General features: G+C 42.5%; 1 protein-coding gene across 1 annotated transcript in view; it reads right to left on the bottom strand.

The window, feature by feature from the left end:
- Nucleotides 1-24,301, bottom strand: part of SLC39A12 (solute carrier family 39 member 12) — a 60,240-nt gene that overhangs the window by 17,148 nt on the left and 18,791 nt on the right. The window contains exons 5-9 of the mRNA XM_061585685.1: nt 15,066-15,250; nt 11,933-12,104; nt 11,009-11,181; nt 9,955-10,107; nt 8,552-8,615 (exon numbers count right to left, since the gene is read on the bottom strand). Of these exons, the coding sequence (XP_061441669.1) occupies nt 8,552-8,615; nt 9,955-10,107; nt 11,009-11,181; nt 11,933-12,104; nt 15,066-15,250 (747 nt within the window). The remainder of the gene's footprint in view (nt 1-8,551; nt 8,616-9,954; nt 10,108-11,008; nt 11,182-11,932; nt 12,105-15,065; nt 15,251-24,301) is intronic.

Genomic DNA, 24,301 nt, shown 5'->3' with positions numbered 1-24,301 from the left:
CACCAATACGTCCTTCCCTGTCCTTCCGATATAGTTTATATCCAGGGATAACCGTATCCCACTGGTTTTCTCCATTCCACCAGGTCTCGGTTATGCTCACTATATCAATGCTCTCCTCTAAGACCAAGCACTCCAGTTCTCCCATCTTGGTTCAGAGGCTCCTAGCATTAGCGTACAGGCACTTGTAAGCAGTGTCTCTCTTCAAGTGTCTTTGGCACTTGTGGTTAGGCCTGTGGTAATTTTGCTCTTCTGAATTTATATCCTGTGCCCCTGCTCTCACAATGCCTACTTCTAGGCCTACCCCTTTTAAAATTTCATCATTTCTTTGGTTTTTATCCCAGGGGGGAGATTTATTCCGAACCGGACCTTCCTCAGCTCCTGTTGGGTTTTCCCCCTCAGTCAGTTTAAAAGCTGCTCTGCTACCTTTTTAATTTTAAGTGCCAGCAGTCTGGTTCCATTCTGGTTCAAGTGGAGCCCGTCCCTTTTGTACAGGCCCGGCTTGTCCCAAAATGTTCCCCAGTGCCTAACAAATCCGAACCCTTCCACCCGACACCATCGTCTCATCCACGCATTGAGACTGCGAAGCTGGTCCTGTCTGGCTGGTCCTGTGCGTGGAACCGGTAGCATTTCAGAGAAAGCCACCTTGGAGGTCCTGGCTTTCAGCATCCTACCTAGCAACCTAAATTTTGCTTCCAGGACCTCACGGCTGCATTTCCCCATGTCGTTGGTGCCAACGTGCACCACGACCACTGACTCCTTCCCAGCACTGTCTACCAAACTATCTAAACGACGAGCGATATCCGCAACCTTCGCACCAGGCAGGGAAAACACCTTGCGGTCTACACGCCCATCACACACCCCACTGTCTATGTTCCTAATGATCGAATCGCCCACTACAAGGATCCCTCCACCCCCTGGAGATATATCCTCAGCACAAGAGGATAGCTGCTCATCCCCCAAGGAATGGGTCCCTTCTAAGGGATCGTTTCCCTCTTCCTCAGCTGGATGTTCTCCTTCCCCGAGACCATCGTTCTCCATGATAGCAGGAGAGCTATCATCCTTGGAGTGGGACACAGCTATAACGTCCCTGAAGGCCTCCTCCACACACCTCTCTGCCTCTCTCAGCTTTTCCAGGTCCGCCACCTTGGCCTCAAGGAAATGAAGTCGTTCCCGGAGAGCCAGGAGCTCATTGCACCGAGAGCACACCCACAACTTCTGTCCAACAGGCAGATAGTCGTACATGCTGCAGGCGGTGCAAAACACTGGAAAGCCCCCACACCCCTGCTGGCTTCTTACCTGCATAGTTTTGTTTAAGGTTTATTACGTCAATGGGTTGGAGACTGCGGTTTAGTTGAGGTCAGGGAACAGACGGGCAGAGTGGGGGGAACAGACGGGCAGAGTGGGGGGAACAGACGGGCAGAGTGGGGGGCCCTGGCCCCCTCGCCCTCGCCCTCGCCCTCGCCCTGCTGCCGAACTCGCTCTGCTGCTTAACTCGCCTTGATGCTTCATCAGCTGGGGCTCCCTCTAGCTCGTGGAACAGGCTCCCTCGCTAGGGTGCTCTGACTTTATATGTGTGGCTGGTTCCTCCCAGCTACTGCTGCCAGCCAATGATGTGTTACTTGAGGCTGATGGCTATCAGCTGGGGCTTAACTCTTTAGTATTCTCTCAGGCTTCCTTCCTTCCTGAGCGAGGGGCGGGGCTGTTTAAGCTTTTGGCTGCTTTTAATCTAATCAAGGGGCTGCACCTTCCAGGCACGTCTTTTGTGTTTGTTGTTTTCCCACCTAGAACAGCCTGACCTTTCTTTAACCTAGGGAAACAGAGCTTGTGGTTGTGTTTCAGGAAGGCTGAAGCTGCCCTTTTTAGCAAGGACTGAGCTGACTCTCTCCCTGTATGTGTCGGTGGAGTTTCCTTTTCCCCCTTCTCTCCGACTGGAATTTAGCCTTGTTTACAGTGTCCCCTGAAGCTTTCCTGCTAGGGTGGTGTTGAAAACTAGCTTTCTATGGGCTTCCTTCTCCTAGGATCTGTCTCCTAAGATATATGTTCTTTCAGGATTTGGCTCCTAGCTCAGGGTGACCTTGGGCTGCCCTTATTACTTATTGCTCTGAGCTGTTTTACTTCAATTAAATAATGGAATAAATGGGAGCTATTTACCCTCTTTTCGCTCTGCTGCTTAACTCGCCTTGATGCTTTGTCAGCTGGGGCCTTGACACTTTGTCAGCTGGGGCTCCCTCTAGCTCGTGGACCCTTACACTGAAACCAAACAGAAAATAACAAAACTGGAAGCAAAAACACTGGGGAAGAGGAGGTAGGGAAGAGAAGCTGACTAAGAGGACCCATGAGGATGGAACACTGAGTTTCTGAAGGAAATTACTCTTAAAGGTTGATTTTGAAAAGAAGGGGTTTAGCTAGAACAGTGGTGGGGAACCTGTGTACATATGCTGATTTATATGTATACATGCAAATTTTGGTCCACTTAGGAACATGGGAAGCTGCCTTATACTGAGTCAGACCATTGGTCCATCTAGCTCAGTATCGTCTACACTGATTGGCAGTGGCTCACCAGGATTTCAGAGAGGGTTTTCTCCCAGCCCTACCTGGAGATGCCAGGGATTGAACCTGGGACCTTCTGCACGCAAAGCAGATGCTCAACTACTGGGCTATGTCCCTTCACTTCCATTTTCAGAAGGAAAGCTACATTATAAGTGAAATTTAAAAAGAAGCTTTTTTTAAAAAAAAGAGGTGGAGGATTAGGGATTGGGTAAAAGATTTGGGGCTCAGGCCCACAATACTCCTTTAGGGGATCTAGTTCTCCTTCCTGGCTACTGGAAAGGAAGTTCTAGTGTAAATCTACATTTGGAAGTTCTAGTGTATCCACATTTGAATAAGAAAATGGTGTTATACAAGACCTTACATAAACCAGTTGCATAATCTTGAGATGCTGCCCTGGTGCAACCATTCCATTGGCACAGTAATGATCCTTGAATTGCTTCCGGACAGTCTGTTTATTGAGCAGTCATTCTGATTTATTTGTGGGGAGGTAATATGATGTTGCTTCAAAGCAAGTACAGTATTATCCAACACTTCCAGTGCAGTTTCTCACACTTTCTTTAAAATAAAAAGTACTCTCTTTTGGAGAAGCAGGTTTGCTGTGCAAGACCTCCCAATCAACTATAACTACACAACCTGAATTTGCTGGTATGTCATTGAATCCCACTCGAAAAAGCTACAGTCTGGAAGAGCCCTTGGAAATTGCAGCTGAACTTATCTACATATACAGTACCACGGACTAGGGAACTGGGCCGTAAGTATAGCGTTGCTCCTCAGATAGTAGAAATACATAAACTGGAAGACTTTCCTGTCAACACTGTCTAAGAAAGCAAAAACCACATATCTATCTCTTTGATGCAGAGACAGATGAGGAAGTTTCCCAAATGCAGGCACAATTAGATTGAAGCAAATGATTGTTCTATTACCTAAAATATGTTTTATGTTATTAGAGTGTGATGATTGAACAGCATGGAAACAACCAGAGATGGATTAAGATAACAGCATGGAAGCTAACTCTGAAGAAAAGACAGCATTATGCTCTGAAATGGAAAGTAAGTCCTTTATGTTAGGGAACCACACTAAGAAGATAAGGATGCTACCAAAGCATTTAGAGGTCATGTTCTGAAATTCTATAAATTAAAGGAAATTGAAAGGGCAAAATATGTTTATGAGATGCACTGCCATATCTATTTGTTCCCATCTGGGCTAAACAAAGTTACACATAGGGATGGATGAATCTATCGGTCTCAGTTTCTCATTTTTCCATTCTTCAGTTCTCCAAATGCTCACATCATTTTGCAAATTATTTTTATTTAAATCCTCATGAAAAGCTCATCGGTATTTTAATGCAAATATATCCTAACACATTTTGTATGTGAATTTGCCTAGTATACACATTGTTTGCAAAGCAATCTCCCCTAATATATTGGTATATTATTGGTATATTATTTTTTACTAATGTATGCATTTTATGTGCATTTTTCATCACATTACTTGGCTGGAAAACTGCATTACAAAATTCAGAGACCTGTAAATTTTGAAGGGTGGCTGTGTTTTGGTTTGCATATTGTTTTGGAAAGTGTGAATTAGGTAGGTTTCCCTTTAACCCTCAACCCTCATCCTGATAGGGGGAAAATCCCACTATTTTGGGGGGGGGTACATTTTGACCCCAGTGATATTTCTAGTGGGAAGGTGGGGTTATTGTGTACTCCTAGAAACAATTTTTTGGGGGTGTCAGCAGAAGTGTGCTTCACAATACCCAAACACCCAGAGCCAGAAAACACTTATTTAGAGGAGGTAGATTTTTTTCTGAGCAGTAAACGCTTGCCCTGTCCTTATGCCTATTCAGTAAACAACATTTTTATTTTCAATTCCAAACAACGAAAACTATGTCTGAAAGGTTTTTTTTTTAAAGAAGTTAAAATATCATGAAAACACTGTAAACTGTTTAGAAACAACTTCAATCTGCTAACATTGGCTGGGGTCAACATAGACTGCAATGGCAAAATTCAGTTCATTTCTGGGGTTTATTTTGACCCCAGGTGGTTTTTTATTTCCAGAAGGAAAACAATAAGTGGTAACTGGCTGAAATTTGGGTATATTGTAAGTCTGACAGTCTGAGAAGGCCAATGTCCTAGAAGGCCTACCCTAATAGTCTACTTATGTGTAAACTGGAAGCGGTAATGGCCTTGAGAATCAGGATGGGGATTAAGCTTATCCTACTTTGGACACATCATGAGAAGACATGATTCACTAAAAAAGACAATAATGCTGAGAAAAACAGAAGGGACTAGAAAAAGAGGAAGGCCAAACAAGAGATGGATTGATTCCAGAAAGGAAGCCAAACACCTGAACTTACAAGATCTGGACAGGTTGGTTCATGACAGATGCTCTTGGAGGTCACTGATTCATAGGGTTGCCATAAGTTGTAATCGACTTGAAGGCACATAACAACAAACATCCGCCCCTAGTTACACATCTATCTATCCTGCTCTATTAGTTCAAAGACTTTTGGAACTGCTAACAGTTTAAAAATAATTCTAAGACCAAGACATAGAACATAATAAATATGTAAAATCAGCTGCAGTGGTTACAACCAGTAAAAATGCATACACTTCTATGACTAAAAATATCAAAAAAAGATGATGTGCCTGCTGTGGCTGCCTTAAGGTATTACATGGTAGAGATATATGAAAAAATGTTGTTTACCTAAAGTGTAAGTATCTCTCATTAAGGCTGCAATTTTATCCATGCACATGTGCCCGGATGTAAGCTCCATTGTACACAATAGGACTTGCTTCTTTCTAAACATGTGTACACTCTGTAAGATTCATTTTTACTCATGTTAAAAGATACTCTTGATGCCTAGGCCAAAATGAGTTCAAAGTCCCTTGGAAGTATACCTTTTCTGCCGGTGAAATCTGTGCCCCAATGGAATGTTGTTGTGCAAGAGAATGCATAAGAAGGCTGCTGGTAACTTTGTTGCACAAGATATTGCACAATCTGATGAGCTACACATTTGTGCTAGCCCAGCCTTTCCCAACTAGTGGACCACCAGATGTTGTTGGACCACAATTCCCATCTTTCTTGACCATTGGCAATGCTGGCTTAGGCTGATGGGAGTTGTGGTCCAACAACATCTGGTGGCCCACTAGTTGGAAAATGCTGTGCTAGCCCAACTGTTGCCTTTGATTCCTCTGCTGCACAATTCACTGACCCATTCATGTAAGAGTCCTTGCATAAGCAGACAGAGAGCACGGTCACATTTGACTTCAAAAGAGGAAACTTCACAAAATTTCACAAAAATGAGGGGATTGGTAAAAAGAAAGCTGAAAAACAAAGTCCAGAGGGTCACATCACTCGAAAATGCTTGGAAGTTGTTTAAAAACACTATATTAGAAGCTCAACTGGAGTGCATACCGCAGATCAGAAAAGGTACCGCCAGGGCCAAGAAGATGCCAGCATGGTTAACGAGCAAAGTCAAGGAAGCTCTTAGAGGCAAAAAGTCTTCCTTCAGAAAATGGAAGTCTTGTCTGAATGAAGAAAATAAAAAAGAACACAAACTCTGGCAAAAGAAATGCAAGAAGACAATAAGGGATGCTAAAAAAGAATTTGAGGAGCACATTGCTAAGAACATAAAAACCAACAACAAAAAATTCTATAAATACATTCAAAGCAGGAGACCATCTAGGGAGACAATTGGACCCTTGGATGATAAGGGAGTCAAAGGTGTACTAAAGAACGATAAGGAGATTGCAGAGAAGCTAAATGAATTCTTTGCATCTGTCTTCACAGTGGAAGATATAGGGCAGATCCCTGAACCTGAACTAACATTTGCAGGAAGGGATTCTGAGGAACTGAGACAAATAGTGGTAACGAGAGAGGAAGTTCTAAGCTTAATGGACAATATAAAAACTGACAAATCACCGGGCCCGGATGGCATCCACCCGAGAGTTCTCAAAGAACTCAAATGTGAAATTGCTGATCTGCTAACTAAAATATGTAACTTGTCCCTTGGGTCCTCCTCCGTGCCTGAGGACTGGAAAGTGGCAAATGTAACGCCAATCTTCAAAAAGGGATCCAGAGGGGATTCCGGAAATTACAGGCCAGTTAGCTTAACTTCTGTCCCTGGAAAACTGGTAGAAAGTATGATTAAAGCTAGATTAACTAAGCACATAGAGGAACAAGCCTTGCTGAAGAAGAGCCAGCATGGCTTCTGCAAGGGAAAGTCCTGTCTCAGTAACCTATTAGAATTCTTTGAGAGTGTCAACAAGCATATAGATAGAGGTGATCCAGTGGACATAGTGTACTTAGACTTTCAAAAAGCGTTTGACAAGGTACCTCACCAAAGGCTTCTGAGGAAGCTTAGCAGTCATGGAATAAGAGGAGAGGTCCTCTTGTGGATAAGAAATTGGTTAAGAAGCAGAAAGCAGAGAGTAGGAATAAACGGACAGTTCTCCCAATGGAGGGCTGTAGAAAGTGGAGTCCCTCAAGGATCGGTATTGGGATCTGTACTTTTCAACTTGTTCATTAATGACCTAGAATTAGGAGTGAGCAGTGAAGTGGCCAAGTTTGCTGACGACACTAAATTGTTCAGGGTTGTTAAAACAAAAAGGGATTGCGAAGAGCTCCAAAAAGACCTCTCCAAACTGAGTGAATGGGCGGAAAAATGGCAAATGCAATTCAATATAAACAAGTGTAAAATTATGCATATTGGAGCAAAAAATCTGAATTTCACATATACGCTCATGGGGTCTGAACTGGTGGTGACCGACCAGGAGAGAGACCTCGGGGTTGTAGTGGACAGCACGATGAAAATGTCGACCCAGTGTGCGGCAGCTGTGAAAAAGGCAAATTCCATGCTAGCGATCATTAGGAAAGGTATTGAAAATAAAACAGCCTAAATCATAATGCCGTTGTATAAATCTATGGTGCGGCCGCATTTGGAATACTGTGTACAGTTCTGGTCGCCTCATCTCAAAAAGGATATTATAGAGTTGGAAAAGGTTCAGAAGAGGGCAACCAGAATGATCAAGGGGATGGAGCGACTCCCTTACGAGGAAAGGTTGCAGCATTTGGGGCTTTTTAGTTTAGAGAAAAGGCGGGTCAGAGGAGACATGATAGAAGTGTATAAAATTATGCATGGCATTGAGAAAGTGGATAGAGAAAAGTTCTTCTCCCTCTCTCATAATACTAGAACTCGTGGACATTCAAAGAAGCTGAATGTTGGAAGATTCAGGACACACAAAAGGAAGTACTTCTTTACTCAGTGCATAGTTAAACTATGGAATTTGCTCCCACAAGATGCAGTAATGGCCACCAGCTTGGACGGCTTTAAAAGAAGATTAGACAAATTCATGGAGGACAGGGCTATCAATGGCTACTAGCCATGATGGCTGTGCTCTGCCAGCCTAGTCAGAGGCAGCATGCTTCTGAAAACCAGTTGGCGGAAGCCTCAGGAGGGGAGAGTGTTCTTGCACTCGGGTCCTGCTTGCGGGCTTCCCCCAGGCACCTGGTTGGCCACTGTGAGAACAGGATGCTGGACTAGATGGGCCACTGGCCTGATCCAGCAGGCTCTTCTTATGTTCTTATGTTTTTATGGCTACAGCCCATTAAAAAAATGCCCCAAAACAATATTTTAATTAAAAAAACAGAAAATGGGGAAAATGTGTGGGCCTTGGTGATCCCAAGAAAAACCTTTTGGCATCATGGTATCACACCCACAGAAGCAGTAAAAAAAAGGTTTTTTTAAATGACAAATTTTGAGAGGCAAATTACAAGAAAAATCTCTTGGGGGTCTGGATGTGGCCAGTGGGACTCAAGTAAGCCAACCCTAATTTAAAGAAATATATATGTGTGTGGGACAGCATAAGATGTGATGATGCTGTATAGAAAGAGAGCTAATCCACATTTATGGTGACAAGCCTATTTTAAGATTTGGAGGAATACTATTCTGTGCCATTCCCTCCTCAACACCTTTCATTTTCTCTTGTTCAATACTCACATTTCCTGATGGCTGCCTTCTTGTCTGGAGAAATTTCAGGAGACTCAGAATCTTCAGGACAATGCTAATTGAATTAAGAAAATAATAGATCACTGTGGAAGTTTATCTATTTTTTTAATCTGTTAAATGAACTCTGGACATTAAGGGTGGTACTCAATGTAGTCCTACTCAGAATAGATCCATTGAAGTTAATGGACATGACTCAGATTCATTAATTTCAATGGGCCAAGTGCTTCTGAACAGGTGTTGAGTGCAGAGATCTGCTTTCAGAACCAGAACTGAGCTGAGCTCACAGTCCTTCCACACTAGTTACGCTAAGCATTCTTCATTTCTGCAGTCTAATTTTGGGGAGGGTAGAGTGTCGTTTTGTTGTTTCTGGGAGTCAGAAGTCCTTGCTGATCTACTGTGAATCACCCAAAGTTCTACCAGCAGATCCCAATCTACCTTCAGCCCACACTGTTTTGAGTGTTTTGTGGAAACAGCTTGAAAGCATAGCTGAAAATAGTTCTGAGTCATGAGGGAAAGGAGGGTGTAAATATTGGGACCTGGTAGAGCATCTGTTTTGGATGCAGAAGGACCCAGATTCAATCCCTGACATCTCCAGGTGGGGCTTAGAAAGACCCTGTCTGAAACCTTGGAGAGCTGTTGTAGGTCAGTATAGACAATACAGGATGGACCAATGATATAACTAGGTATAAGATGGCCTTCTGTGTTTCCTATGAGCAATAGAGAGAGGCATACATATTGAGACCTCTATAAAGAAAGATAGAAAATTGGGTAGATGTTTCACTTCAATATAATTCCATGAACAGGTTTATTTAATTTAGAGGTGTTGACATCACAGTACTTGGGACTGGAAAAGAATCTATGTCTAGGTTAGAATGGGGTTATTTTTTGTAGTAGGCAGAATTGCTGTATTTTGTGGGTGAGCCCACTAGCTTAAAGTAACCTGCCTGACAGGAAGCAAACACAGTAGCTCTTCCCCACCCAGCGTGCCATTTCTGCACTTCTGTTTTCAATACTTCCTATTATATACTTACTATGAAACTTTGCTGAAAGGATAATCAAATTAATTTAAAGTGAGATGTTTGAGATCCAATTGTGGCAGGCTGGTGGAAGTGTTCCACAGTGTTAACCTACCATATACATTTTTGTAGTTTTACACTACTTCCACTTGCACACCAAAAATAGCTTGAATAACAAAACCGATTCTCCTGCTTCTGTCACTAAAACTGGATCTTGCTCAGTGTATCTAATTTAGCCTTCACAAACCTGATCTATCAATGGAAAATGAACACTGGGAATCACCTTACCTAAGTTATGTTTATTGATGGTAAACAATGTTTCTATTTCTTATGTTGTTAGCAAAATGATTAAGGAGTAAAAACAAAAATTAAACTTACATGCTTATGTGGTGACACCAAAAGAACAAATCCCTTTTCAATCAGAAAAAAACCATGGATTCCTCCAATCAAAGCCAGCATCTTCCAAACATATGCATTACCTTCATAGAAATCCCCAGCCTCTTGAATGTCATGTGTATGTAAACCAAGAACCTAGAGATGAAGCAAGTTGAGAATTATCTTGTGATTTGTTATGGCATTTAAACTATGGATTGTACTGACTGATATGTCTGCACTTTGTCTTAACTTGTGGTAATGTTATGCATTGTACACCAGCAATGCATACTGATAGACCTGCCACCAGTGTGCAGTGGTTGTTTTTGTGTACTCTGTGAAAGCTTGTAAAGCTTGTGCAAATGAAAGTACTCTCTGGATCTAGGATCAATTTCCTTATTCAGTGCTTTTCTGCAAAGTCAGGAATAGCCCATCTATGAGTGAAGAAGGCTTTGGGTCCAAACCATAGTCTAGAGCAGGCCTATTACAGCCCCATTGGCTTCAGTGAGATTACTTAAATTAGAGGCAGAAATATTTTCTTCAGATTTGAGGAAATGTAATATTACTGTCTCTATGGATACAAGAGGTGCTACTAATCTAAATGACTGTGGGCTGGTTTAGATAGCTTATTGTGACAGGAATGAGCTTCAGTGAGCCTCAGGTTTGTGAAACCCTCCTCCCCTTCCAGCATGTCCATGAGAAGTAGACTTCCATTTTGATCAACTGCAGTTTAGCATGACATCAGTATTTTAAATTGTGGTTAAACCTAAATATGGTTTGTTAAAACAAGCTACATTCACAACCCAAGTTTTGTCATTTGCTTGTTTCAAACAAATAAATTAATCATAGTTTATCAGGTCTGGATGAACTGACAAGTTGCAGCTAATAAAAAATGGAAGCAAAATACCAGAGGACGATAGGGGAGTGGTGAGATCACTAGTCCAATGATTTAACTATCATGATGTTTGAACTGAGCCTGTACGTAGCATGTGTTGATATGGCAGAGGAAATAGCAGTTTCAATGTGCAAGAACTGGAACTTATGGGAACACCAACATTACCTGTGGAATAAGATGTAGTAGGGCATCTCCGGAGAGGGTTCCTACAGCTAACCCCACAAATAGCTGTAAAATGAGGGTGTAACATTCTTGACAGGAATTGAATAGAATGAGAGCTGTGCCAAACATAGATCCAATTGTAATAAGTAAAACTGCAAGTGTGCTATAGCCATATTCTGTAGAAGAAGAAAGACAAATGCATTTTAAAGATAATACTTGCATTTTTGTTGTTAAATGAATTTAAAAGCTCAGGCTTTGAAAGCCAATTGCCAAATAAAGAAATAAAGGGGGGGCACTTCATTCAGTGAAAGTAAGTTCCATGGATTTTGATTACACTTTTGTATAAATATGTTTATGATTTTTGCCCAACCCAGGATGAAAACCATGGGTCAGAAGACTCAGAACTCATATGTGCTAGGAATATTAGGCAATTCTGTGATAAAAGGCAGATGAAGCAAAGAAAACAAAACAAGGGAAGCTGAGTGAAGGATCCTATGTCAGGCAGAATAGAGTTGGAAAAAGGATCTTACCTATGCCTGGTGTAAGATAACACAGTGAACCATTGGAGGCAAATGTGATGTTTGATTGTATAGTGACAGAATCAGTTCTTTTGCGATCCTGAAGCTTAATTAAAACATTGAAAAATAGTACTTGCAATCCTTATGCTGTTAAATAGATATTGAGAAATGAGAGAAGATAGGGAATACACTAAACGCCATAAAGCTTTTTTTCATTCGTGAAAAAATATGTATTGTATCAAAATTTTGAGTTGCTTTCAGAAATGCTGGAGTGCATAGTCTATTGTCAGAACCAATAATAGTGTTGTGTTACATTAGATTAGAGGAGCCACAAAATGGAACACTGACTTTCTGCATTGCATCACATTTATGGCTTTTTGCTTTCATATATTATTGCAACATAACTCACTTTCCAGAGATGTTGGTAGAGGTTTTATCTGCTTGGATTCCATAAGCTTGCAAGAACAGCTTAGTAATTGTTGAATGATTGCTGGGCTCATTAACATGAAATGTTCCTTAGAAATTGATGGGAGACCTTCATGAAAAAATATCTTCACAAGCTCATTTGCAGAGAAGCAATACTGTGTGGGAGACAATAGGGAGTTATCAAATATAAGAGTCAGAACAACTAGGCAATTTTGGGTATATAGTGCTTTTAAAAATGGCATTGGTCCATGCAGTGTATTTTTTGTGATAGAACTCACCGGTACAGAGTATCAGCACCTCTTCTTCTTCTTCTTCTTCTTCTTTGCTCTCATGGCAACCATTTTGTTCTGGCACTTCACAGTACTTTTACCAGGGTATGAGTACTGGCACCTCATTTCCCCCCCCCCAAAAGCACTGGATGCATGGCATTTATGGATATTGAAGTTGGTTCCAGACTGTTAGCTGGCACACCCGGTGCCAACAATCAGCCAGGTTGGACACTGGCTGAGGGTCTCAGGGTCACAGAAGGGCTTTCACCAGCACTGCCCTGCTGCAGAACTACTCACAATCCTCCTCACAGGGCTCCCTGAGCAGTCTCTATTATTATATTATAGATATAAAAACTACATATTGATCAATATAGTTTATAGCTCTAAGGCCCTACTGAACTATACATGCTATAGATTACATAGATCTATTGGCTGGGAAACACATTTTGGATAATTATATATAACAGATAGCCACCACAGATTGGCTCCCATTCAAAAATGGCAGGCTCACTTGCCTAGTGCTGATAGGACCAGCAGGGTAGGTTTCCTGCTTTGTTTGGAAAGTGTTGGGAGGAGCCAGGGAACTGACTGCCCTGTTGAAGGGGGCACCTGCAACATTGTGCTGAGGGTCCCCTAAAAACTAGTACTGGCTCTGCTAGTTGAACTTAGTTCCCATTGAAATCAATGAGATTCAAATCATGACTAATTTGTCCCATTGATCCTAAGTCTGGATCCAACTCCTATCCATATTCACAGCTTTACAGAGCAACCCTATGCATGTTAAATATGGTATATTCCCAGGTAGGTGTGCATAGGATTGCAGCCTTAATTAAGAAATGTCCTAGTTTTAGTTTTAGAAAATATGAAAAGGTGAAATTTTCAGTTGGCCGGGACTTCCCAGCTACTGTATATATAGAGAGCCTGGGAGCATGTGGAAACTCCATCCACTGTACTGATGTCGTCGTCATCGTCAACATCATTTTATTTATTAGATTTATTAGTAGCTGGTTACCCGAAGGTCTCCAAGTGACTTACAAGTAAGTAGGTTTTCAAGTCAATGTTATGCAGGCAGGTAGGGATCTAATAGGAACACTGTCAGTATAAAGATTCCCTGCTTCACAGTAGGAATGAACAGAAGATATTGGAACAAGCAGTGGCAGTTGCTCAGCTAATCTTGAGATGCTTCAGTTCATGAAGCCCTGTAGGATGAAAAAAAGACAACTCATCCCCCTAATTTCTTGTGTAGCTAAAAGCTGCATTGTGCTTTGTGGACACGATTGTTCAGAACCGTTGCTAACAGAAATGGCAGGGCTGAATTTGTGCTGAATTTGGGAAGGGCCATAGCTCAGTGGTAGAACATCTGCTTTGCAGATTCAGGTAGGGATGGGAATGTCCCCAGAATTAAATTCCAGAGAGCCACTGCCAGTCAGTGTACACAGATGGACTAATGGACTTTCTTGATATAAATCGACTTCCTATATTCTGATGCTTATTCAAATTTGTTTGTGATCAGACAGAAATAGGCCATTTATTATTTGAGGAAAGAAACCTATGTACTATTTGATGAGCTGAATCGCTGAAGAGGGTTCATAGATGCTTACTGTTTTGAAAACTCTACTTTTCTCTTTAAAATCATAGAGGCTTTTCTTTTATAGCGATCAATATAAAATAATCATGTAATTAATATAATGGCTTTTAGTTTATCAACAATATTTACTTGAAAATCACTGGCCTACTTGTATGTTATTTTATCTGAAGGAATCTTGTTTCTTAATTTAATTAGTAGCAAAAGCAAGTACCATCTGTTGCTAGTGAGAAACAATGGCTTTCTTATGAATGTGTGAAAAACAGAAGAGAAAATTTAGTAACAACATAAAATGTATCACTCTCAGCAGTGACCCTCTCAAAGGAATATGCACATGTCACTAATGAGGCAATTAAGAGAAACAAGAATAAAGGGTGATTAGAAAAGGAGTGCCTCTTTCAGAAGTGCCTGTCAACCCAGAACCCATTTAAACCTTATTTATTTGTCTTATTCCAGTCACTTTCATCCCTTACATAAGCCAATTTGATTTTCAGTCTGACTCTATGCTATAGTTTACCTGGTGTGTGGGTTAAGCTATAGTGTTCTCGAAATGTTGCATGGCCAATGGTTAGGGATGATCAGAGCTGTAGTCCAGCTACATCTAGATGAACACAGGTTCCCCATCCATGCTCTAGACCTGGGTTCAAATCCATACTAGCCATGAAGCTAACTGGTTGACCTTGGGCCAGTAGCTATCTCTCCGCCCAACCTAACTCACAAAGTTGTTGTTGAATAAAATGGGGAGGGGAGAAAGAGTCATGCAACCCACCTCAAGCTCCTTAGAGGAAGGGTGGGATATAAAAACATAATATATTAAGCTACAAGGCCTGCTGATGTTGCTCAAAGGGGTGATGAAGGCGAGAGGAGTAATTGCATCTTTAGCCCTTCTCATGTCATTTCCCGAATGTAAATGTTACCAAGCAGCATGGGATGCAGCTTCATCAAAGTGTGGGCTCTCATATTGCTGTAGTAACAAAAGGCCCAAATCTGCTGGACTCCAAACACTTTAGTTCAATTTAATTGTCAATTAGGTACTTAGGATCTATGATAGCCAATATAGTATCTCCACGTTTTATTTTAAAAGCCCTACTCTTGTTTTTAAAGATTACGTAAAATGAAGTAAATTTTGTTCATTTCAAAACACACTTTTTCAGAAGTGAATCTGACCCATCACAGGCCTATACTTCATAACTAACTTTGTTATTTATAAAATCATCATAATCATCTAAACAATCAGTCTGTTCCACAGGTTACCTGCTTACCTGCTCCCACTCAACAGAGTTTCCATTTTCTTCATGATAACTGCTCACTGCATTCCCATTCTTTGGCCTTGTGGCAACTGGAATGTTGAGATACTCAGCATCTCTCATAGTTATGCCACAGTGGTTTTGTCTATTGTTGCTGCAATTCCTTTTAGCCCTTAGCATGCTCAGGAGTTGGTCTATTCCTAAATATTTGTTAGAAAACATGAGATTACCCATTAAACTAAAACAGAAGGATGGAACATGTATTTCAATTTCTTCTATAGTGCTTCAAATATAGTTGTTATAAATTATCCTAGAACAGAGATGGGAAACCCATGCTCTTCAGATGTGGCTGAATTACAGTTCCTCTCATCCCTGGCCATTGGCCATGTTGGCTGGGGCTGTTGGGAGCTGGAGTCCAATAATATACAGATGGCCACATCCCTGTCCTAATGAGGTAGCTGCTACCACTAAAAAACAGCCGCCTTCTCCAGCCTGTTCCCTCGTGATGTTTTGGAACAACTCCCATCATCCCTGACCATTGGCCACACTGACTAGGGCTCATGGGAGTTGTTGTCCAAAACATCTGGAGGACACCAGTTTGTAAAAGGCTGGTATGTCACTTTGAGTTATTATTTATTTATTTATTAGGTTTATATCCCGCCCTTTCTCCTAGCAGGAGCCCAACGGCAGGAGCAGCAAACAAAAGCACTAAAAACACTCTAAAACATAAAATATATTAAAACAAAACGTCTTTTCAAAAAAACTTTAAAATAATATTAAAAAAAAAGCTTTAAAAACACATTAAAAAACAATTCCAACACAGACGCAGACTGGGATAAAGTCTCTACTTAAAAGGTTTGTTGAAAGAGGAAGATGTTCAGTAGGCACCAAAAAGATAACAGAGATGGCACCTGTCTAATATTTAAGGGTAGGGAATTCCAAAGGGTAGGTAGGTGCCACTACACTAAAGGTCTGCTTCCTATATTGTGTGGAACGGACTTCCTGATAAGATAGTATCTGCAGGAGGCCCTCACCTGCAGAGCGCAGTGATCGACTGGGTATATAAGGAGGAAAGGAAGGTAACTCATTATTTTCCTTTTAGCTCAGGTATCTGGTGCTCCTACATATAGACTTGCACACATCCAAGGCTGGATGAAGAAAGCACCATGTGAACTAGAAACAAAGGTACCTTGATACATACAAATGCTGCAATTGTAATAACTTTAAAAGGTCTCCTCTGATGGTAGCAATTGTATATAATGTCAATGTAGACTTATCCAAAGTGCGTTATCCAACTTCCTAAGCCTGGATTTTTTTTTTTTTTGGAGTGAGGGAGTGGGTTGTAGATACACCAGGTCATGATGTCATACTAGACATAAAGTGAAAGAGAAGGAAGAAGTGCCTCTTCTGATCAGTTTCAGAGTGTGGAAGAGCATATTAGTTTTCTTCCCTCAAATTCAAATCTAGTGGTTCTTGTAAGCACTTGGAATAAAATATATCAGAGTAGAAAAGGAAGCCAAGGTACTTTCACCCTCTTGCTACCCTCCATATCAGTTTAAAAGCCTGGTGGAATAAAATACAGTGCAGTCACGAGTTCAGGTTCCAAGTTCTGGCCATAAGCTGCTGTGTAATATTCTTATCCCTACAGCATTTGAAAAAGGAGATTTAGCAGGGGGTACTGTACTCAGCAACAAAAACTCCTGGTCTGCCTGAATCAAACATATTTTAGTCACCAAAATAAAACAAGATTGCCCCTGGCAAATTCAGCCACCTACATCCCATATGCATCATGATTCATCACAGTGGCCCTGACAAGTTTTTAAAAAGCATAAGAGAAAATTCCACTCTCCCTTTGAGATGAAGCCAACCCAACAACTAATATACTAAACTATTACAATACCAAATGAGACAGAGCAATGGTTCTTAAGGTAAGCTTCCCAACATCAAGAAGGACATGTCAACTTTCTTACTTACTTACTTACATGGTAGTAGGTGTCTACTACAGACCCCCTGGCCAAGAAGAGGTGGTAGACGAGGCCTTTCTCAAAAAAAATATCTGAAATCTCAAGGAGGCAAGAAGTAGTTGTGATGGGGGACTTCAACTACCCGGATATCTGCTGGGAGACAAACTCTGCGAAGCACAAAGCCTCCAACAAATTCCTGATGGGCCTTGCCGATAATTTCCTCTTTCAAAAAGTAGAAGAAGGAACAAGGGGATCGGCAATCCTGGACCTGATCTTAACTAACACGGACAAATTGGTCACGGGAATTAAAGCGGTCAGTACCTTGGGGGAAAGTGACCACGTAATGCTGGAATTTGGGATTCTGGGGAAAGCCAAAAAAGAATATAGTCAAACATGGACCTTGGATTTCAGGAAAGCTGATTTTAGCAAGCTCAGGGAAATGATGGGTAGGATCCCGTGGCTAGATAGACTAAAGAAAAAAGGAGCCCAAGAAGTGTGGGAGTTCATGAAGAACACATTACAAAAAGCGCAATCGCAAACAATTCCAAAGAGGAAGAAAAATGGAAGACATCGGAGAAAGCCAATTTGGCTACACGGAAGACTGGTGGAGGAGGTAAAAGTAAAAAACAGCATGTATAAAGAATGGAAGGAAGGACGCATCACCAAGGAAGAGTAACGACGAGTGGCTCAGGCTTGCAGGAATAGCTAAAACCCAGAATGAGCTGAGGCTGGTGAGGGAAGCGAGAAACAACAAAAAGGGGTTTTTCAGATATGTTCGAAGCAAGAGAAAGACCAAGCAAACGGTGGGACTGCTGCTCAATGAGGATGGCAAAATGTTGACAGATAACGAGGAAGAAGCAGAACTGCTCAACACCTATTTTGCATCCATTTTCTCCCAAAAAGGGAACAGTGTGCAACCTTGCATCGGTAGCAATCTCAGTAAGGGGTCGGGACTTCAGTTCGAGATTGATAAGGAGATAGTCAGGAAATACCTAGTTAACCTAAATGAGTTCAAATCTCCAGGGCCTAATGAACTGCATCCCAGAGTACTGAAGGAACTTGCGGATGTACTCTTGGAACCTCTTGCCATCATCTTTGAGAAATCCTGGAGAACGGGAGAGGTGCCGGAGGATTGGAGACGGGCAAACGTCGTCCTGCTCTTTAAAAAGGGTAAAAAAGAAGATCTGGGGAATTACAGGCCGGTCAGTCTGACTTCAATACCGGGAAAGATATTAGAACGGATAATAAAAGAGTCCATTGGCAACTATCTAGATGACAGTGCTGTGATTAGAAGGAGCCAGCATGGGTTTGTCAAGAAAAAATCCTGTCAAACTAATTTCATCTCTTTTTTTGATCTGGTCACTAGCTTAGTAGATGGTGGAAATGCTGTAGCTGTCATCTATCTAGATTTCAGCAAGGCGTTTGACAAAGTCCCCCACGACCTTTTGATTAGCAAACTAGTCAAATGTGGACTACATGGAAATACTGTCAGGTGGATTCACAACTGGTTGGAAAACCATACTCAAAGAGTGGTCGTCGGTGGCTCTGCTTTGGACTGGAAGGAGGTCTTGAGTGGAGTGCCACAGGGTTCTGTCCTGGGGCTGATACTCTTCAACATTTTTATCAATGACTTAGATGATGGGGTGGAGGGAAGCCTTATGAAGTTTGCGGATGATACGAAACTGGGAGGGATAGCTAACACAATGGAAGACAGGAATAAAATCCAAAGGGACCTGGATAGACTAGAAAATTGGGCTGAAATTAATAAAATGACATTCAATAAAGACAAATGCAAGATTCTGCATTTAGGCCACAAAAACAAAATGCACGGGTACAGGATGGGAAATACCCGGCTTAGCAGTAGTGCGTGTGAGAAGGACCTTGGAATTGTAGTGGATCACACAGTGTGATGCTGCGGCAAAAAAGGCAAACGTGGTTTTGGGCTGCATAAACAGAGCTATAGTTTCCAGGTCGAGGGAAGTAATAGTCCCACTATATTCTGCATCAGTCAGGCCTCATCTGGAATACTGCATTCAGTTATGGGCACCTCAATTTAAGAAAGATATAGACAAGTTAGAGCGGGTTCAGAAGAGGGCGACAAGGATGATAGCTGGTATGGAGAACAAGTCTTATGAGGAAAGGTTGAAGGAACTTGGCATGTTCAGTCTGGTGAAGAGAAGGCTGAGGGGTGACATGATTGCACTCTTTAAGTACCTGAAGGGCTGTCACGTAGAGGAGGGTACAGATTTGTTCTCTGCTGCCCCAGAGGGTAGGACTAGGTCTAATGGTTTTAAGTTGCAGGAGCATAGATTCAGATTGGACATTAGAAGGAACTTCTTGACAGTAAGGGCAGTTCGGCAATGGAACCGACTGCCTAGGGAGGTGGTGGGATCCCCTTCGCTGGATGTCTTCAAGCAGAGGCTGGACAGCTATCTGCGGGCGATGCTCTAGCTGTGGATTTCCTGCTGTGAGCAGGGGGTTGGACTCGATGGCCTACAAGGCCCCTTCCAACTCTATGATTCTATGATTCTATGATTACTTATTTATTATTATTATTATTGTTGTTGTTGTTGTTGTTGTCTTTATTTATACCCTGCCATTTTTCCAAAACTGGAACTCATGGCGGCTTCCAGATAAAAAATACATATAATTAAAAACATACAAAATCTACATTAGAATAAGATTAAACTATTTCCAATATTAAAACCATACACACATATAGCTAAAAGAGTTCAAACTAGTTTAAAAATAATATAATAGACATTAGCAATGCAGCACCCTTCACACCCTATCCTTAGCCTTCAATTCCAAAGGCTTGTTGGAATAGGAAGGTCTTTGCTTGTCAGTGGAAGGACTGCAAGGAGGGGGTCATTCTTACCTCCCTAGGAAGGGAATTCCAAAGCCTAGGGGCAGCCACCGAGAAAGCCCTCTCACGCGTCCCCACTAGTCGTACTTGAGAAGATGTGGATATTGAGAGAAGGGCCTCTCCTGAGGATCTCAGGGCCCGGGCAGGCTCATACAGGGAGATACGGTCTGATAAACAGCCTGGACCTAAGCCGTATAGGGCTTTATAGGTCATCACCAGCACTTTGAATTGTGTTCGGAAACAGACTGGCAACCAGTGGAGCTTTTTTAACAGGGGAGTTGTATGGTCCCTGTAACCAGCCCCAGTTAGCATTCTGGCTGCAGCACGTTGTACCAACTGAAGTTTCCGAACAGTCTTCAGAGGCAGCCCCACGAAGAGTGTGTTACAGTAATCTGAACGGGATGTAACTAAGGCATGTGTCACCGTGGCTAGATCAGACGGCTCTCTTCCTCCCAGCAGGAGCCCAGGGCAGCAAACAAAGGCAGTAAAAACACTTTAAAACATCATAAAAACAGACCTTAAAATAGATTAAAACAAAACAACTTTAAAAACATTATTTAAAAGAGCTTTAAAAACATCTTAAATAAAAAGGGTTAAAAAACATACTGTTTAGGGGGGGAAAGGTTTTTAAAAAACATATTAAAAGCAATTCCTTGGGGATTCTCCTAGAATCATCTCTGTCACTTGAGGTGACTGAGATGCTGCTAGTGGGTGGTTCTTCTCACCAGATGGTGGGTGTCCAACCTGTACTGCACTCCCCCTGACAGAGCAGGTTCGTAGCTTGGGGGTTCTCCTAGAATCATCTCTGTCACTTGAGGCTCAGGTAGCCTCGGTGGCACGGAGTGCCTTCTACCAACTTCGGTTGGTGGCCCAACTACATCCCTATCTGGACAGGGATAACCTGGCTTCAGTTGTCCATGCTCTGGTAACCTCCAAATTAGATTACTGCAATGCACTCTACGTGGGGCTGCCTTTGAAGACGGTTTGGAAACTGCAGCTTGTGCAAAATGCAGCGGCCAGATGTGTAACAGGGACCAGACGGTCCGAACATATAAAACCGATTCTGGCCCACTTGCACTGGCTGCCTTTATGTTTCCGAGCTCGATTCAAGGTGCTGGTATTGACCTATAAAGCCTTACACGGCTTGGGACCACAATACCTTATGGAACGCCTCTCCCGATACGAACCCACCCGTACACTACGTTCAAGATCAAAGTCCCTCCTCCAGGTGCCTACTCCGAGGGAAGCTCGGAGAATGGCAACAAGGGAGAGGGCCTTCTCAGTGGTGGCCCCCAAATTATGGAATGATCTTCCTGACGAGGTGCGCCTGGCGCCAACACTTTTCGGTGCCAGGTCAAGAGTTTCCTCTTCTCCCAGGCATTTTAGCATGTGTTCTATGTTGTTTTAAATTTTTAAATTGTGTTTTAAATTGTTTTTTAAAAGATGTATTTTAAATTGTATTTGTTTTTAGTTATTGTAAACCGCCCAGAGAGCTTCGGCTATGGGGCGGTATACAAGTTTAATAAATAAATAAATAAATAAATAAATTCCAACACAGATGCAGACTGGGATAGATCTTAACTTAAAAGTCGTGTTGAAAGAGGAAAGTCTTCAATAGGTGCCGAAAAGATAACAGAGATGGTGCCTGCCTAATATTTAAGGGGAGGGAATTCCACTGGGTAGGCGCCACCACAGTAAAGGTCCTTTTCCTGATAAGATGGTATCTGCAGGAGGCCCTCATCTGCAGAGCACAGTGATCGACTGGGCATATAAGGGGTAAAACGGTCTTTCAGGTATCCTGGTCGCAAACTGTATAGGGCTTTGTACACCAGAACTAGAACCTTGAACTTGGCCTGGTAGCAAATGGGCAGCCAGTGCAATTCTTTCAGCAGCAGGGTGACATGTTAGCAATACCCTGTCTCAGTGAGCAGTCACGCCGCTGCATTTTGTACCAGCTGCAACTTCTGAACAAGCCTCAAGGGCAGCCCCACATAGAGCGCATTACAGTAATCCAGCCTGGAGGTTACCAGTGCATGGACAATAGAGGTCAGGCCCAGTCCAGAAACGGCCGCAGCTGTCTTATCAGCCGCAGCTGTCTTATCAGCCGAAGCTGTAAAAGGCACTCCTAGCCACGGAGGTCACCTGGGCCTCTAGAAACAAAGATGGATCCAGGAGCACCCCCAGACTACGGACTTGCTCTTTCAGAGGGAGTACGACCCCATCCAAAGCAGGCAACTGACCAATCATCCAAACTCGAGAATCACCAATCCACATCTTGCTAGGATTCAGACTCAGTTTATTGGCCCTCATCCAGCCCACAACCGAGTCCAGGCACCAGTCCAGGACTTGCACAGCCTCTCCCGATTCAGATGTTATGGAGAAATAGAGCTGGGTATCGTCAGCATACTGCTGACACCTCACCCCAAATCTCCTGATGACCACTCCCAAGGGCTTCATATAAACAGCATGGGGGACAAGATGGTACTCTGCAGCACCCCACAGCACAACTGCCAGGAGGGCGAAAGACAGTTACCCAATGCTATTGTCTGAGAGCAACCACTGTAAAACAGTTCCTCCAATACCCATCTCACCAAGTTGGCCCAGAAGGATACCATGGTCAATGGTATCAAAAGCCGCTGAGAGATCAAGTAAGAACAAGGTCGCACTCTCCCTGTCCTTCTCCCGATAAAGGTCATCCATCAGGGCAACCAAGGGCAATTCAGTCCCATTACCAGGCCTGAACTCAGACTAGGATGGGACAAGATAATCTGTTTCATCCAAGAGTACTTGCAATTGCTGTGCCGCAACCCTCTCAATCACCTTCCCTAAAAAGGGGGTATTTGCAACTGGTTGGTAGTTGTCACAAACCAAGGGGTCCAGGGTGGGCTTTTTCAGGAGTGGTCGGATCACTCCCTCTTTCAAGGTGGTTGGAACCACTCGCTCCCGCAGTGATGCATTGACCATACTCTGGATCCACTTGGTCAAATCCCCTCAGCAAGCTTTAATAAGCCAAGAAGGGCAAGGGTTGAGAGGATAGGTTCTTCAGCTATAGCTGTGACCCATTTCATACAAATGACAGGGAGTGTGGTGAGACTGCTTGAAACTATATCCACGTTGCATGGATTTGTCATCCTTGTTCTGACAACTCAAATCTGGTCTCCTCTCACCCAGTCTTGCTTTCCTCCACAGCACCACAGAAGTATTTCTGTGGAAATGATCTATGTGGTAAGATGTATACATACATAAAGTGAGATTTGCATCATGTGCGGCAGCTGCCACACAAATGCACTTTCAAACAGTCCCATACCTCTGCTGACCTAACACATGAATATCAAATATTTTCTTTTTATTAAGGTCCATGTATTAAAAATAAATCACATGGTGGAAAATTATTACATATTTAAAAAAATTAGTGGCAGAATCTTGCAGTGCACAAAGAAGTCCAAAGCTACGAAAATAATCCTACATAAACCTCTGTATTAATGGGGAGGTCTTTGCATGTAGTGGGGATGCAAATAGAGAAGATGACCTTGTAGCGAATGGGGAAGCCTTCATGGGCATGGAGCTCCTGCACAAACAAGGAGCTCTCGCACAAACAAGGAGCTGGGAATGCAAGCCTACCTTTCCAATAAATGTTTACAAAATCATAAGATCTACAAGAATGAAAGTTTTTATCTAGCACTGAAACCAAAAATGGATGTTGCATGACAGCCTTTCCTAGGAAGACTATTCTGTAGCTTTGGTGCCATATCCAAGATCCTTAGGGGAAAGGTTGTAGCTTACTGGCAGAGCATATGCTTTGCATGTAAAAGATCTCAGGTACAGTCCATGGTTTCACCAAACAGGACTGGAAAGTCTCCTGCCTGAAACTCTGAAGAGCCAGAGACCAGCCTTCTCTAACCTGGTGTTAGATGTTTTGAACTACACCTTCCACCAACCCCGGCCAGCATGGGCAATGGTCAGGGCTGATGGGAGTTGTAGTCCAAAACATCTGGAAGGCACCAGTGTGGGGGAGGCTGATGCAGATAATACAGACCTGGATGTGCCAATGCTGTGGCTCAGTATATAGCAGTTTTCTACCCTAAAATGCACAAATACTTTATACTGGATTTCCATGGCATAACTGGTGCTTCCCTTATGTGCTCCCCAGTAATGTTTAAATTACATTACCGTCCCTTTTCATGTTTCTTCCTGTCTCTTTTTTCTGCATTTTCCTTCTAGCTTGTGTATTTGCTTCTCTGCTTGCCTTTTTCAGACTTCTTTTTCTGCTCAGGTTATCCATAGCAACTACCTACCCGATTAAGGAAAAGTTCAGGCTACACTTTAACAGTAGCTCTACAAGCATTTACAGCTATATTTATTGTGATAATGATTATTTTAAATCAATGGTAGTAACAGCGAGGGCAACTTCTGAGATACAT

The sequence above is a fragment of the Rhineura floridana genome, chromosome 10 (genome assembly GCF_030035675.1).
Source record: "Rhineura floridana isolate rRhiFlo1 chromosome 10, rRhiFlo1.hap2, whole genome shotgun sequence".
NCBI lineage: Eukaryota > Metazoa > Chordata > Lepidosauria > Squamata > Rhineuridae > Rhineura > Rhineura floridana.
The sequence above is the reverse complement of the archived record's forward strand: the minus strand, read 5'-3'. Positions and strand labels throughout refer to the sequence as shown.